The sequence below is a fragment of the Eptesicus fuscus genome, chromosome 12, assembly GCF_027574615.1.
Source record: "Eptesicus fuscus isolate TK198812 chromosome 12, DD_ASM_mEF_20220401, whole genome shotgun sequence".
Lineage (NCBI taxonomy): Eukaryota > Metazoa > Chordata > Mammalia > Chiroptera > Vespertilionidae > Eptesicus > Eptesicus fuscus.
The window spans coordinates 68,923,364-68,938,730 of record NC_072484.1 but is presented as its reverse complement, the minus strand read 5'-3'; the positions used below and the strand labels follow the sequence as shown (position 1 = coordinate 68,938,730).

The window sequence follows — 15,367 nt, the reverse complement described above, 5'->3', positions numbered from 1 at the left end:
GAAATTCCACCTGTTTTCTCACTGTCATCTCCTGCGCTGGGCTTTGACCCAAAGTCTGTATTGTGTATCCAGTCCCTGCAGAGGGGCCCTCAGAGATGGCTGAGCTACATGAAACGGATTTGGTTCTTCCAGATCAGCTGGTAGTGCCCAGCAAGCGCCGGCACGCAATAGGTCCAGCCTGTGTGGGCTCATCCACCGCGGCCGCCTGCCAGAGCCCGGGAAGCAGGCCCTGGGGTGGCCCCTTGTTGCCAAAAGCAAACAGGCCGCCTGGGAAGTTTTGCTCTGGGTCACACCCGCCTCTGGGTGGCTGGCTGCCAATCCTCCTGCCAGAAACCGCAGGCCCTCCGAAGCCGCCCAGCCCGGGCCACAGGGCTTTGGAGGACTTGGGTCAGCTCTGCTAAGGGGGTGTCTGCCCAGCACTTCCTGGATCCACAGCCCCCCGGGGTTGGGCAGGGGGTCTGGGCAGGGCTGCAGCAGCTACAGCCAAGGCTTGGGAAGGCCCTCGTGGGCTGGGAGGAGCTACCGAGGCCCCTGCCAGCCTGTCACAGGCTCTCAGTGCTGACATTGGCTCTGGCTTTCACACACACACACACTCACACTCACACTCACACTCACACACTAGCAGGCACCCCCTTGGTGGCCTCCACGGTCTCACCTTCAGGTAAATGGGCTCATCAGTGGGAGGCTGAGGATGGGGAGAGGAGCAAGGAATGCAAAGACTAATGTGCATGTAATGTGTGTGTGTGTGTGTGTATGTGTGTGTGTGTGTGTGTGTCTGGGAGTGACCTCACAGCCTCCGGAACATAAAGACTTACAGGTCCTGCCTCCCAGGCTCAAAGCGGGCTCCGTGGGGGACACAGTGACATGAGAGGCCCACCACAGACCCGCCTCCTGGCCTTCTCCTTCCTCTGCCTCCTCTCAAAGGTAAGGGGGGCCCGGGCCCCAAATACTGCTGGCTTCCATGCTGCTGGGGGAGGTGTGAAATCGCTGCCACCGAGCCCTGCAGGGCCCGTGTTGGGCACAGCCAGGTTTCCCTCCTGGGTGCCCAGACAGCTCCTCTGGCCAGCCCTCTGCGTGCCCGCAGGCCAGTCCCTTCTCTCTGAGCCTCAGCTGCTTCCTCGCTTGAATGGGCACAGTCCGCGAGGTCTTTGTGAAGATCCTTTCTGAGAATCCACACGGCCTGGCACACGGCAGAGTTCAGAAGGACTTCTCTGACTCTCACCAATCCCAACTGCCCTTCCACAGCGAGTGGTGTCCTCCTCGCAAAGGAGACTCAAGAGATGACCTGCTTTGCCTAACGATGAGCCAGGATTTTAATGGATGCTGGTGTCTACCTCACTGGGAAGGTCATTCTGCAAGGGCACTAATGCTGAGGGCCCTCAGGCAGTGAGTGACCCCTGACCCTGGCTAGAGGGGACAAGGAGATACCTCCATAAAATAATGCTTTCCCTTCTGGGATGTTTTCCAAAGAACTTGTGGAATGTCTACCTTGCCCAACAACCCTATCAGGAATTATTAGCCTGATTTCCGTCAAGCAAGGCTCAGAGAGGGTAAGCAAGTTGCCCAAAGCCACACAGTAAAGAAACATCAGCGCAATAGAGGGGGCGGAGCCCAGGATAGGCCTGGGTGTGTGGGGTTGGGGCTGGGGACTTCAGTTTCTACCTGTCCACCTCCAACCTGGACCCCAGTTGCTGGGCCCTATCATCCCTTCAGCAGATGCTGTTCCCAGTCCCATGGGGATTGGCCCCGCCCCAAGCCATGATCTCACTGCATTTCCATGCTTCTTTGAGGAGCTTGCGCAGGAGTTTCTCCCTCCCGCTCCCACGCTGTGGTGCGGGGACGGCTGAGAACCCCGCTGGCACCCCATCCTGCTGTTTGTTCTGCCAAAGGGGATGGCCAGCACACTGTGCCAGGGCGGGTGGCTGGGGTAGTCGGAGCAGGGGACTTGGGGTTTGGGGCCCAGGATTAAAGGAAAGACCAACATTAAGCCGCCCCCGACTTGCTGTGCACCCCTTTATTCTTCCCAGATCCCAGGGAGCCAGGCAGCATCCGACACAGAACATAGGGGCTTTGTCATCATGAACATGGAAAGCCACCACCATCCTCAGAGAGAGAGGGTGCCTTGTCCTCCAGGCAGGTGGCTCCTGGGCTGAGTGCTGTGGGCAGAGGTCTGGGGCAGAGACCTAGAAACAAGCAGAGCCACGCTGCCTGGGAGCTGGCCGGGACCTCACTCAGTCCCTGTCACTCCTCCAGGGCAGGTGGCCTCCACCCCATTTCACTGAGGAGGGAACAGCTCCCTCCCCGCGGAGCAGTGAAGGGCTCAGAGTCACACAGCAAGCCAGTGCCTAAGCTAGAACTTAGACTTCAACTCTTGCCCAGAAGATTCCACATCCAGGCCTCTTCCCACAGAGCCGTGCCCCCTGGCGACCACGGCAAGGGGCTGGGGAAACCCAGGGTGCAATGGGGCAACTTGAACAGAGGGGTGGAGTGGTTAGGATGGATGCGGAGATAGAGGAAGACCGGGGAGGGCTATGCTGAAACACCCTCCCTGACCTGTCATTATTCCCCTTGAAGAAATGGGTAAACTGAGGCAGGGGCTAACCTGGCATCAGAGCCCCAGAGAACAAGAGGGGAGCGTGGCCGTTAAGAGCCTGGGCCTTGGATTCCCAGGAACCTGGATTCCAATCCTGGCTCTGCCTCTTACAGGCAATGTCTCTACATTGCCTTGGGCTTTAGCTTCCTCATCTTGGCAATGGGCTACCTCACATGGGAGGGCTAAATTAAACAACGCGTTAAAGGGCTCCGCACAGGGCACGCCCCTGGTAAGTATTCGCGTAATCACTGACAACATCAGCAGCCTCTCCTGGGTATCGTGACCTATAGTCCAGCCCCTGCCAAGCTTACGTGGTAGAAAGAGCCCCAAATGGGAAGCCAGGTGCAGAGCAGAAGACCTATGTCCAGGCCCTGCTGCTTCCAGGTAGGAGGGACCCAAGAGCCGGTGCTGGGCAGAGTTCCCCACTTTCCTCAAGAGGCCGCAGGCACACAGCTGCACGCCTGCACCCATTACCAGGGCCCTTGTAGATGGAGCCCTGCGAGCACTCCCTGCTCTGAGGCCCCACCAGAAGCTGGTCGGCCTGTTTGGGGCACCCCCTCATGGCCAGGGTGGGAACTGCATGCCACTGAAAGCTTGTGTCTAAGCTAGGGATGGGACAAGGTGGGAACCAGAGTAAATGGGTCATTGCCTGCTTTGGGGCCACAGAGAGGCTATGAGGGCATTGCTGTCATCTTCCTAAACTGCAAGTCTTCTATCCACTACGTAAAACCTCCAGTCCCCCAAGGATCCTACTAAAGACCAGTCCTCCACAGATGGGGCCACTGGGAATATCTTGAATTATGCCTACCTCTTGCTCCCCACCTTCAACTGGACATACAGGGAGCCCATGGCATCTGGTTTGGGTGTTTCCTTGTCCTGAGTGGGGAGGGGCAGTTAGGACATTTGAGTTGATACCTTGACCCTGCCCCAGGGCATGGGCCCCTGGCTCAGACTTTCCTCTATTACAGGACAAGTCAACCCCCGTCCCTGGGCCCCGGGGCCTCAGTGCAGAAGCAAGAGCCCAGCTCTGCAGCTAACACACTGTGACTTCTGACAAGTCCCTTCCCTTCTCTGATGCTCAGGTGCCCCATCTGGGCATGGCAGGGCGGTGGGGGGAGACGGGGGCAGGGGTGCCAAGGACCTGGCTGGGCATCAGAAGCCCCTGTTAAAACTCAGACTCCAGGGCCCTGCCTCTGGAAGCTCTGACTTGGTAAGTCCCAGAGGAGGCCTACGGGTCAGTATTTTACCAAGTCTCCTAGTTGATCCGATGCTTGTCCGGGAGCATAATCGGAATTGTTCTAAAGATAAAAACTTCCATGAGACTATTGGATTCTTTCAGCTCTCGAGATAAGTATCTAAGGTCCACCTGCTGGAAAGTTATAGGACCTGTGGCTGCAATCCTTCACTTTGCTGCTTCTGCCTTTCTGTATTCCTAGAGGGCGGAGCCTGAGCCCTTTATTGTAATCCCAACGAGGAGCATCACAGCTGCATGCATGGAGCACCTGCTGCACTCCAGGCCTGTGCGAAGGGTTTAACATGCATCATTCCATGTACTCCTCAGAGCAGCTTCTGGGTTAGATACTGCTGTTCCCCCTTCTTTACAAATGAGGATACTGAGGCTCAGAGAGCTCAAGTAACTTGCTCAAGCTCACTCAACTGATAAGGGGCAGAGTTGGGACTGGAACTCTAGTCCAGAGTCCATGCTCATGATGCAATGAGTACCATGGGAGTGCCAGGGTTCAAGAGCAGGTCTGTGTGATTCTGGGGCCAACGTGTGGACCCCGACACTGCCCAGCCTGGCAGAGAGGTAGGCAGTTGCGAGGGTCTCACTGCTCACCTTGGACGACCATGGCTGAGGGGGGGGTCTCTGTCTCTGCAGGTGTGTGCCCAGCTGTGCCCAACACCGTGTACCTGCCCCTGGCCGCCACCCCGATGCCCACCGGGGGTGCCCCTGGTGCTGGACGGCTGCAACTGCTGCCGGGTATGTGCACGGCGGCTCGGGGAGCCCTGCGACCACCTCCACGTCTGTGACTCCAGCCAGGGCCTGGTGTGCCAGCTCGGGGCGGGCCCTGGAGGCCAGGGGGCCGTGTGCCTCTGTAAGCAGGTTTGCGGGACTGATGGAGGGTGTGGTTGGAGGGGAGGGGCGGTCAAGGCCATGTGTCCTCAGTCAAAGGGAAGCCTTTCTCTCTCTACCTTTTACCTTCACTTCAGATCCATCATCCTCTTGCATTTACTATGACCACGCCATCACCGGAACAGCCTTCCTCCATTCCTTCCTGCCCAAATCATAGCCATGACCTCCTCCTCTGAGGAGCCCTCCCATATTCTTCTAACCAGAGTCATCCCCCCCCCTCCTCAGGACCCTCACAATACGTTTGGGAAAATAAAAGTGCAACAACCCCTTATTTAGGGCATAATATATGTCAGGCACTTTGCTAAGCACGTACTACATAAATCACAATAATCCTGTGAGGTAAGTACTTTCAGACCCGTTTTATAGATGAGGAAACTGAGGTTCGTCGATAGTAACGGACATGCTTAATATCACACAGCTTGGGACCTGTTCCAACAGGCTCTAAAGCAACATTCTGTCTCTCTTCCTCCTGGATCGTGAGCCCATAGTTTGCATTTGCCAGTGACCCCGAGATCCTCCATCTTCCACACTCTTCCAGGCCCCCGGGCCCCTGATGCTTTAGATGGGGTTCTCAGCTCCATGCTAGGGACATTTGGGACCAGATTATTCCTGTTGTGGGGCTGTCCTGTGCTTGGTAGGGCATTCAGCAGTGTCCCAGGTCTCTGCACTAGATGCCAGTGGCACCCTCACCCCCAAGTTATGACAATCTGTCTTCAGACATTGCTGAATGTCCCCCGGGGAGAAAATCATCTCCAACTGAGAACTCGCTGCTTTAGAGAAATAGAAAGAAGCAAGGAACTGTTCTTTCCTCCCTCCCTCCCTCCCTCCGTCCCTCTCTCCCTCCTTTCCTTCCTTCCTTCCTTCCTTCCTTCCTTCCTTCCTTCCTTCCTTCCTTCCTTCCTTCCCTCATTCTCCCCCAGCCCCCTTGCCCTAATAAGCCTGTAGAACAACTGATCTCTTTCCTCTGTGCATGTCACACTTCTATAAAAATAAGAACAAGAGAGAGAGGCGCCCATGAGTCCATCTGTAGGAAGAACCCTGCTAACAAGCAAAACAACAACACTGGAGACAGAACGTTATCCTTAGTAAATCCTTGTTAAATACTTTATTGGATCAGAGGAGTATAATAATAAGAAAGGGGCGATTTGTAGATAAACTCATAGATGATTGCTAATTTAAAAAGTGCCTAAGACAAGCAACCTAGCTTATAAGGCTGATGTTTAGATTAGCCATGGCGCTTGTCGGAGTTTATTTATTGCATAGCACTTAGTATGTGCCAGCCACTGGGGGTTTCACAAATAGCACCTCATTTGATCTCCCGGCAACCATATGATGTAGGTACAGATGCTATCCTTATTGTATAAATGGAAAAAGGAGGCACAGAGAGGTGAAGCTACTTGCCCAGAGTCACATAGCTCCTAAGTAGCCAAGCTGGGATTTGAACCCAGGAAGCTGGCTCCACAATCTTAGTTTCCATTGCTCTACTGCTTGACACTCGACATATGCTTGGTACCTAGTGGCTGCTATTGCCAAGAACTTCATTCAGGGGCCTTTTTCTTTCTTTATTCCATCTTAACTCAGACTCAAACACCTGGAGGCCAAGGATTTGTTTGGCCTTTGTTCCTTCCTGCAACTCCCAGTCCCAATCTGACAACATGGTGGATGCTCATGAATGTTTAATGATATGAACTGAATTTGGAAGCTGGGAGCTGGTGAACCCCACGATGGGCCAGAGCCAGCTAAGACATCATAGAGGCTGCTCTAGCTCTGGGGAGACACTAAGCCCCTGGCTTCCCACACCCCACACGTGCAGCTTCTGCAGCTCGGTGGAGGCCAGCTCCATCCTTCCCCTGGCTCAGGTTCAAAAGCTTGGAGTCTCTCTATTCTTTACACCCCACATCCCACATCCTCCAGCAAATTCTTCACAAAATTCCCAGGACCTGACCCTTCTCTGTCCCTCCGCTGCTCCCAGCCTGGCTGAGCCCCATCACCACTTGCCTGGATGGCAGGAGCCCCATCAGCCTCCCTGCTCCTGCCCCTAGTCTGTTCTCAACATAGTAGCACAAGGGCCCCTTGTGACACATAAGTCAGATCACGTCCCTCCTCTGCCTGAACGTCTCCAACAGCTTCTCATTTCCTCAGAATAAAAGGCGGAGTCCTCTTAGCAACCTGATCCTGTTTGCTCTCTTATCTAACTCCTCCCTCCCTCCTGCTCTCTGCTCCAGCCACACTGGCTCTTAGCTGCTCCTTAAATACCCCAGGCACATGCCCACCGCAGGGCCTTTGCACCGGCCTTTGCACTGTGTTCTTTGCCTCCTTCACCTCACTGAAGTCCTCACTGAAAATTGAGGACTTCCCTGATCAACACATTTAAAAACTATAATCCTGCCCCACTCCTTAACTCTGTCCTCCTTTACTTTTCCAGAACTGATCACAAATTCTACATACTTGTTATTGTATGTATTTCCACTAGAGCAAAATCTCCAATGAGGGTAGGATTTTTGCCTGTTTTAGTCATTGCTGTATCACAAGTGCCTAGAACAGTGCCTGGTGCGTAGTAGGCACTCGAAACTAATTCTTGAATGAATGAATGAATGAATGAATGAATGGGTGGGGCTAGCAATAACAGACACCATCCATTTACTAAGCATGCACTGTGAGATAGCCCTTCATGCACATGATTTAATGTTAGTCTTTAGTAATGAGGTAGGTCCTATGATTATCCCTATTTTGCAGATGAGGGAACTGGGGCTCAGAGAGGTTAAATCACCTGCCTAAGGTCACACAGCATGCAAGCAGATGAAGGTAAACACACACACACACACACACACACACACACACACACACACACACACACTAAAACAAAGAACCTGTGTTGTTCCTTCTCCTGCAAGGACTCTCAGAGGGAAGAAGGATTCTGAAATCACCAGATGACAAAACTGTGCTTTGAAATTATTTGGGGGAGGGCATTGGCGAGGGTCCGGAAGGAGGAGTGAGGTTTGGGCAGCTGTAAGTGTGCATGGATGGATGGTGGGGTGCCCACGACTGAGTAAGTGTGGAGGTACCTCGTGCTGTTGGGACCATGCCTGAGCGCACCAGACTGGGGAGTGGCTGCCCACGCGTCATCCCCCCACCCCTCCCACAGCCCGCTCTGAGCCGGACGACCCAGGAGAGGCGCCAGGAAACCTTGCTAAAATTATCGCCCCTCCAGCTGACTTTCCTAAACAGTCCCTCTGTTTACCAGCTTATCTCAGCAACCAAGAGGCCCGGGGCTGTGGCACCAGGGCCGGGAGACCGGGCTCGGCCAGGCTGGGGAGAGGGATTAAGGTATACCACCCCCCCCCCCTGCAGTTTTTAGGAAACCAGTGGCCACAGGGTCCAGGCCAAAAGGTTGGGATTGAAGCGAAAGGGCTGTGGCCTGGAAGGAGGACGGAGGGAGTACTGACACAGGTCCTGTTCCCCCCGAGGAAGAAACGTCACCCACTCCCATTTACTGAGCATCTGCTATGTTCTGAGCTTGGGGCAAAAGGTTTTGAGGTGGCTGGCTCATTCAATCTTCCCGTGGCCCGGGTACCACGGCTCAGAGAAATGAAATACTTGCCTTCAGCTTGCAAATGGAGAACTGGGGTTTGAACCCAGTCTATATGGTTCCCAACTTCCTACATGCGTACGGACTGTTTGAGGGTTTTCTCTGAAGACCTGGGAAAACCTGCTTCCCTGCCCAGCCCCAGCTGAACTGCCACCCGTCTCCAGGAAGCTTCCCGATTGCTCCTTTCTTTGCACTCCCCAGCGGCCCACCCACCTCTCCAGGGCAATTGATTGTATGTCTTAGAGATGATGACTTGCACATCTGTCTCCTCCACTGGCCCCCGAGTCTCCCCAGGCAAGGACTGTGTCTCAGTCCTGTCTAGGAGCACAGCAGTTGAGGCACAATATATGTCTCAGGAATTATAAGGAGTCAGAACTACGTTATCAGTGTCTCTTATATGCTGGGCCCCGTGCCAGGCATTCATTCAAAGGACGTGGAGTGTCCCATTCATGCTGTGAGCCAGCACAGGGAATGCCAGGATGAACACTCTCAGGCCCATCCTTCAGGAGTCCGTGTCTAGCAGAGGAAGTGGTATTAATGCCCATGTCTTGGGGGCTTCATTCGAAGAGTGTTTCCTGAGCACCTACTATATGCCTGGCCCTATGCTAGATGCTATGCACCAATTATCTCACGTAACTGAAAGGGGAGGTTGCTGTTCTCTTCATTGCTACCGTTAAGGTGGCTCAGAGAAGTTAAGTAGCTCACCTGAAGTCACACAGCCAGCAAGGTAAGCCCTGACCTGACCGTGATGACTGCACAGGCAGATGGACAATGGAAGTTTGCTGCATGAAATCTCAGTGTGCACATCACAGTTACCCATTAGTAATCTATCACAATTAAGCTAATAACGACAACAGAGCAGATGTCTCCTTTCGGGTGTAGTCATTACATATATCATGCTGTTTAGTCTATACCACGACCCTATGAGATAGAGGGTGGGGCACAAGTAGGTTTACAGTTGTATGTGAAACAGAGTTTATTCTTGTGTCATTATTTATTAATTATTGTTATTGCTTATATTACAACTATAAACCTACATTTGCCCACCCCTGTAAGTACCATTATAACCCATTTTGCAGGAGAGGAAACTGAGGCAAGAAGAAGTGAAATCACTTGGCCAAGGTCCATAGCTAATAAAGGGGCTCAGCCCAGGCAGGTCTTCTCACCAACCCTGTGCCAGGATGTGGTAGGTCACGCTGACTTCCTGCAGGTGCCAGGGCAGCTGGCCATGGGAGGGGTGCGTGTGGCAGGGCTGGAGCCCCCTGGCAGTGCTCGGATGCCCCAAGGGCACAGCCCCCCAGTGGGATCTGGGCCAGCTCTGCAGTCAGAGCCACGTGGAGGATGTGCCAGCCCAGCCTTGCCCGGGGAAGGTTGGGGGTCACCGATGGAGCCCTCTTTCTCGTCCGCAGGGGGAGAGGATGACGGGGGCTGTGAGGTGAACGGCCGCCGGTTCCGGGATGGGGAGACCTTCCAGCCGCACTGCAGGATCCTCTGCCGCTGCGAGGACGGCGGCTTCACCTGCGTGCCCCTGTGCAGCGAGGATGTCCGGCTGCCCAGCTGGGACTGCCCGCACCCCCGGAGGGTGGAGGTCCCGGGCCAGTGCTGCCCTGAGTGGGTGTGCGACCAGGCAGGGGCGCTGGGGGGCCAGCCCTTCCTAGCCCCAGGTGAGTGCAGGGCCGCCTGGAGGGCGGGACCTCGGAGGGGCAGATGCCTGCACAGTCAGAGGGAAGGTTTTAGTGGCAGAAGCGGGGCGGGGGCGGGGGCGCTGGCTGAGGAGACATAGGAAAGAGGAGTAGAGAGGCACAGACCTCTTTAAAACCGACAAAATAAGAAACAGTGGGCATGTCATTTTAAATCATGAATAAATAAGTCCAAATTGTGGCAGAGTGGAGAAGAGAAAGGAGGGTTGGAATACTTGAACCAAATTCTCACATTTCATAGCAAAGTATACTATTATAATATATATTCTTTTATACCTAATTGATACATATTAATAATATATTTATATAACAGACAAATATCCTATCTAATAAAAGAGTAATATGCAAATTGACCATCACTCCAACTCACAAGATGGCTGCCCACATGTGATCAAAGATGGCTGCCCCCATGTGGACACAAGATGACTGCCACAAGATGGCCAGCAGGGGAGGGAAGTTGGGGGCAACCGGGCCTGCAGGGAAGGGCAGTTGGGAGGGACCAGGCCTGCAAGAGAGGGCAGTTAGGGATGACCAGGCCTGCAAGGGAGGGCAGTTAGGGATGACCAGGCCTGCAGGGGAGGGCAGTTAGGGGCAAACAGGCTGGCAGGGGAGCAGTTAGGCATCAATCAGGCTGACAGGGTAGTGGTTAGGGAGTGATCAGGCTGGCAGGCAGAAGCAGTTAGGGGTAATCAGGAAGGCAGGCAGGCGAGCAGTTGGGAGCCAGCAGTCCTGGATTGTGAGAGGGATGTCCAACTGCCCGTTTAGGGATAGGGCCTAAACGGGCAGTTGGACATCCCTCAAGGGGTCCCAGATTGGAGAGAGTGCAGGCTGGGCTGAGGGACACCCCCCCCCCCATGCACGAATTTTGTGCACTGCACCTCTAGTAATACATAACACTAATATAATACTAGTGGGCTTATCAACAGAGGAACTCAAAACTGAACATAGCAGTATGGTTGCCGCTGGACATGGGCCTCGGGGTGGGCAGGGCAGAGAAAAGAAATTACCTTCTGCCATAAATTCTTTAGTTTTAGAGACTTTGTTGTTGATATGTGCAGGTCTGTAAAAATTATTATTATGTGAATGTGATATTTTTTAAAAAAAGGAAACTGAAAAGAGAGCACTGACCCCACAGGTGATGGTGCCGCGGGGGAGGCAGTATAGCTTGGTGGGCTAAGCATGAAGTCGGCCCAGGTTCTAAGGCCAGTTAGGCCACTTCCGAGCTGCGTGACTCTGAGAAAGTTGCTTAACGTCTCTGTGCCTCGGGTCCTTCAACTGTAAAATAAGTGTCCGCCTCATAGAGCTGTTGCAAGGACTGGAGGAGTTAACACCAGGAAAAGCAGTCAGGACAGGGCCTCGCACACGGCACTCCAGTGGTGGCAGCTGTTACCCCGACAGAACGTGACACAGCCGTTCGAATCCACAGCACACCACGAGTTCACCTTCCGTGTAAAAAGCAGGATAGGACACCATGTGTGCGATTTTATCTCCATTACGTGCCTGCACCTGTGTCTGTCTGCGAGTATATGTACACGTACACATCATACATGCTGCACACATGTGCATATACCACAGGGTTTCTCCACCTTGGCACTGCTGACATTTGGGCCCCCTCCAGTGAGGGGCCGCCGTGTGCATTGTAGGATGCTTAGCAGCATCCCTGTCTACCCCTGGATCCCAGTGGCAATCTCCCTCAATTGTGACAACCAAACATGTCTCCAGACATGGCCAGGTGACCCCTGGGGGACAAGGTCGCCCCTGGATACGGACCGCTTGTAGAAAGGGCCAGAAGGAAGGACACCGAAATATCAGCAGAGAAGAATCAAACGGGAGGAGGGAGACCCAGACCCTTGTGAACCCGCCATGGTGTTCCAGGCTCGGCCTCGGGATAACTACATCCCTGTTGCTTCACACAGGCTGCCACCTCCGTGTAAAATGAGGAGCCCACTGGTTACTGGGGGAGGGTCATGGTCAGCACCCTCAGAGTGACCTAATGACCATCATGTATGAGGTGTTTACAGGGACCGGGCACTGTGTGAAGTACTTCACCTCCTCCGTTATTTCCTTCAGTCCTAACAAAGACGAGAGAATTTACACGGTGTTACAAGTACCAGGCACTCCGCTGAGGACTTCACCTGCTCCGTTCGGTGCTAACTGAGATTAGGAAATTGACACAGGAAGGAACGGAGGTCCAGAGAGGTGAAGCAACATGACCCAGATTGCACCACAGCCCAGAGGGCTGATTTGGCTGCCAAGTCCTGACCCGGTGCTGACCCTTCCTTCTTCCCCCAGGACTCCAGGCTTCTGGCCTTGTCGCTCCCCCGCCGCCGGGGGTCCCCTGCCCAGAGTGGAGCACAGCCTGGGGCCCCTGCTCCACCACCTGCGGGCTCGGCGTGACCACCCGGGTGTCCAACCAGAACCGCTTCTGTAGACTGGAGACCCAGCGCCGCCTTTGCCTGTCTGGGCCCTGCCCACCCGCCAGGGGCCACAGCCCCCTACTCAGTGCCTTTTAGAGCCGGGCAGTTTCGGCTACAGGCAACCATCCAGCTCGGGTGCTCCATCTGGGCCCTGGAGGACAAGAATGGGCACAGCAGCCTGGGCCCTCTGGACCCCGAGATAGATCGGGGATGCATGCCGTAGTCCTGTTCCCTCTAACTCCCAGCCTGGGGGAGGGGGGAGTGGCTGACCAGTTTCTAGGGTCTTCTGGTCCATTCCCAGCCTGCACACAGCCTTTATCCAAGATGCACGTGGGCTAGCTTGTCAGGAGACGGGGCGACCATCTCTGCTTAACCATTAGGCTCAGGCAGGTACTGGGCTGCACTGGCCATTCTCCTGGGGTGCGGTGACGAGGGGCACAGATCTCCTGAGTCTCCTGCATCCTCTCCTGTGGGGATGCAAACACCTCCCTGACCCTGGGCCTGTGCAGGAAGCTGGGTGCCGGGCGCTGTCAGAAAGCCTTCCGCATCCCGGGCAGAATTCAGGGGCCGAACGCTTTGTGAAAATCGCAAGATGAAATCATTTCTTAAAGAAGGTCAGAGAACAGGCCTTCAAGCGCTCCATTACTCAGCTTGCATCGGTGAGCATCACCCCGCACTGAGCGCCTGCAGCGGCACTGAGCTAGGCACTTCGCATAGAACCGCGCTTTGCAATATGTTGGACTCGAGCAAAGCAGGGGAGAGTGTCCTCCGGGGCCTGGGGAACATGGTCTGAAATAAACCAACCACGTGTGAAGTTCTGTTCCAAGTCTCATGCTTGATCGTGTGAAAAACCTTACCTGTAAGTTTCTATCCTCCTCTGTGACCTAGGCCAGTGGTCGGCAAACTCATTAGTCAACAGAGCCAAATATCAACAGTACAACGATTGAAATTTCTTTTGAGAGCCAAATTTTTTAAACTTAAACTTCTTCTAACGCCACTTCTTCAAAATAGACTCGCCCAGGCCGTGGTATTTTGTGGAAGAGCCACACTCTAGGGGCCAAAGAGCCGCATGTGGCTTGCGAGCCACAGTTTGCCGACCACGGACCTACTGTGCTTGTTCGAAAATAGAAACTGTTTTCTTCGGGATTCAACGAGGAAATTAGAAAACACACAGTCGACACACAGGTCTTACGTGTAGGATCGAACGAGTCTTTGTAATGCACACACCTATGTAACACGCACCTCAATCAAGGCATAACACACTTCCACCACCTCAGAGAATTGCCTCCCGCCCCTTCCTATTCACCCCTCCGCTTCCTGAAGGCTGACTGATTTCTGTCACCACAGAGGAGTGTTGCCTGTTCTTGAACTTCACATAAATAGAATCGCACAGTAGGTACCTTTAACGGCTTCTTTTTGCTCAGTACCAGCTCTGGGGTGGAGAGGCCGAGGGGCTGAGGGAGGGCAGAGCCCAGGAGCCAGGACCAGCCAGCAGAAGCTGGAACCACAGAGGGCTGTCTGCCTGGAGCAGGAGCCTCTAAGGAGATGCAACCATGCAGACCTTACAAAAAGCAGGTGGAGATGGGGGTAAGCCCGGCTTCTGCTCTCTCCTGTCTCCCCAGTTTCCAGTGGGGCCTCCCATTGGCCAAACCTACTGGAAGGTGGGAGGGGAGGGAATCTGAGAATGCAGAGCCCGAGACACAACGCAGAGCAGAGGAGGGCGGGGAGGGCTTGAGAGCAGGGGTGAGTCCAGCCCACAAGGTAACAAATGACCCGCCCGCTCAGATACCACCTCCTCCAACTGGGGATCAAACCCACATCCTGGGCTTGTGTCCTGACCTGGAATTAAACCAGCAACCTTTTGGTGCACGGGATGATGCTCAGTCAACTGAGCCACACCGGCCAGGGCACAGAATATTATGTGATTTAAATAAAAATCCTAGTTATTATTATCTTGGCTTGACTTCTTGGTGCTTTTCATTTTTCATCTGTAAAATGGGCCTAAGTAATAGAGCTCACCCTATAGGATCACAGTGATGAAGGAGTGCCCTCCACAGAGGGGCTCTGTACATATTAGGTCATTCCTCTATGTTTGCCTTAAATATAAGCTGTCATCATCCTGCCTCCATGGTTCCCGCCATGGTTCTTGCCAAGTCAGAGAGAGATGTGAAAGCAAGGGCCGAGAACCTTCTTGTTTGTGGAGAGGGGGAGGGGGGGGGTTGAGGAGCAAAGGTCCCCAGGTGAAAATCGGGCTACCCCCCACTGAAACTCACAGCCAGAGTGCCCAGCTCGGCGTTCCCATTATATTTGTACATTGCAGCCACAGTGTTGTAAGTTGTATCCACGTTGCTGCAAGTCACAATACTCTATTGTGTGACTAGACCACATTTTCTTTATTCATTCTCCTTTCCATGGGCATTTTGGGTAGTTTCCAGTTTGGGACAGTTGTGAATAGGGCATTGTGAACATTCTAGTACATTGGTAAACATTCCTGTTGGGCATATACTCAGGAGTAAAATTGCTAGGTTGGGGCCTAGGTCAGGTTGTCCCCCAGTATAACGGAAGTCTCTACACATAATAGGGACTTAGTGCATAAACAATAAAGTAAGAGCTAACATTTACTGAGCTCTAACCACATATCGGGCTCTGTTCCAAGCATCTTCTATGCAATGACTCACTTGACCCCACTCTAACCCTTTAAAGTAAGTATAAATATGCCCATTTCATAGACAGAGACACTGAGGTTCCGAGAAATTAAGGAAATAGCCCACGTGTACACAGTTCAAAGTTGGCAAAATCAGTATTCAAACCCAGAGCCCCAGCTCCAGAACCCACACTCCTGGCCACCAGGCTACACTGACCAAAGTCACTGCAGGGTTCGGGGTAAGGTGCCAGGCCTGGAGGAGAAACCGAGAGAGTGGGAAGGAAGAAACG

At 53.7% G+C, this 15,367-nt stretch overlaps 1 protein-coding gene across 3 annotated transcripts; it reads left to right on the top strand.

Annotated features, from left to right (window-relative positions):
- The first annotated feature begins 375 nt into the window (after window positions 1–375).
- CCN5 (cellular communication network factor 5) lies at window positions 376–13,235 on the top strand. Of its 3 annotated transcripts, none has more exons than XM_028137384.2 (5): window positions 376–661; window positions 832–924; window positions 4,473–4,689; window positions 9,726–9,980; window positions 12,309–13,235. In XM_028137384.2, the coding sequence occupies exons 2-5, from the start codon at window positions 865–867 to the stop codon at window positions 12,527–12,529; spliced, it is 753 nt and encodes a 250-aa protein (XP_027993185.2). In that variant the 5' UTR covers window positions 376–661; window positions 832–864; the 3' UTR covers window positions 12,530–13,235. The 3 variants fall into 3 exon arrangements, with proteins under 3 accessions (XP_027993185.2, XP_008156926.2, XP_054579955.1); XM_008158704.3 differs by having other exon boundaries at window positions 810–924; XM_054723980.1 differs by having other exon boundaries at window positions 794–924.
- The last annotated feature ends 2,132 nt before the right edge of the window (window positions 13,236–15,367 follow it).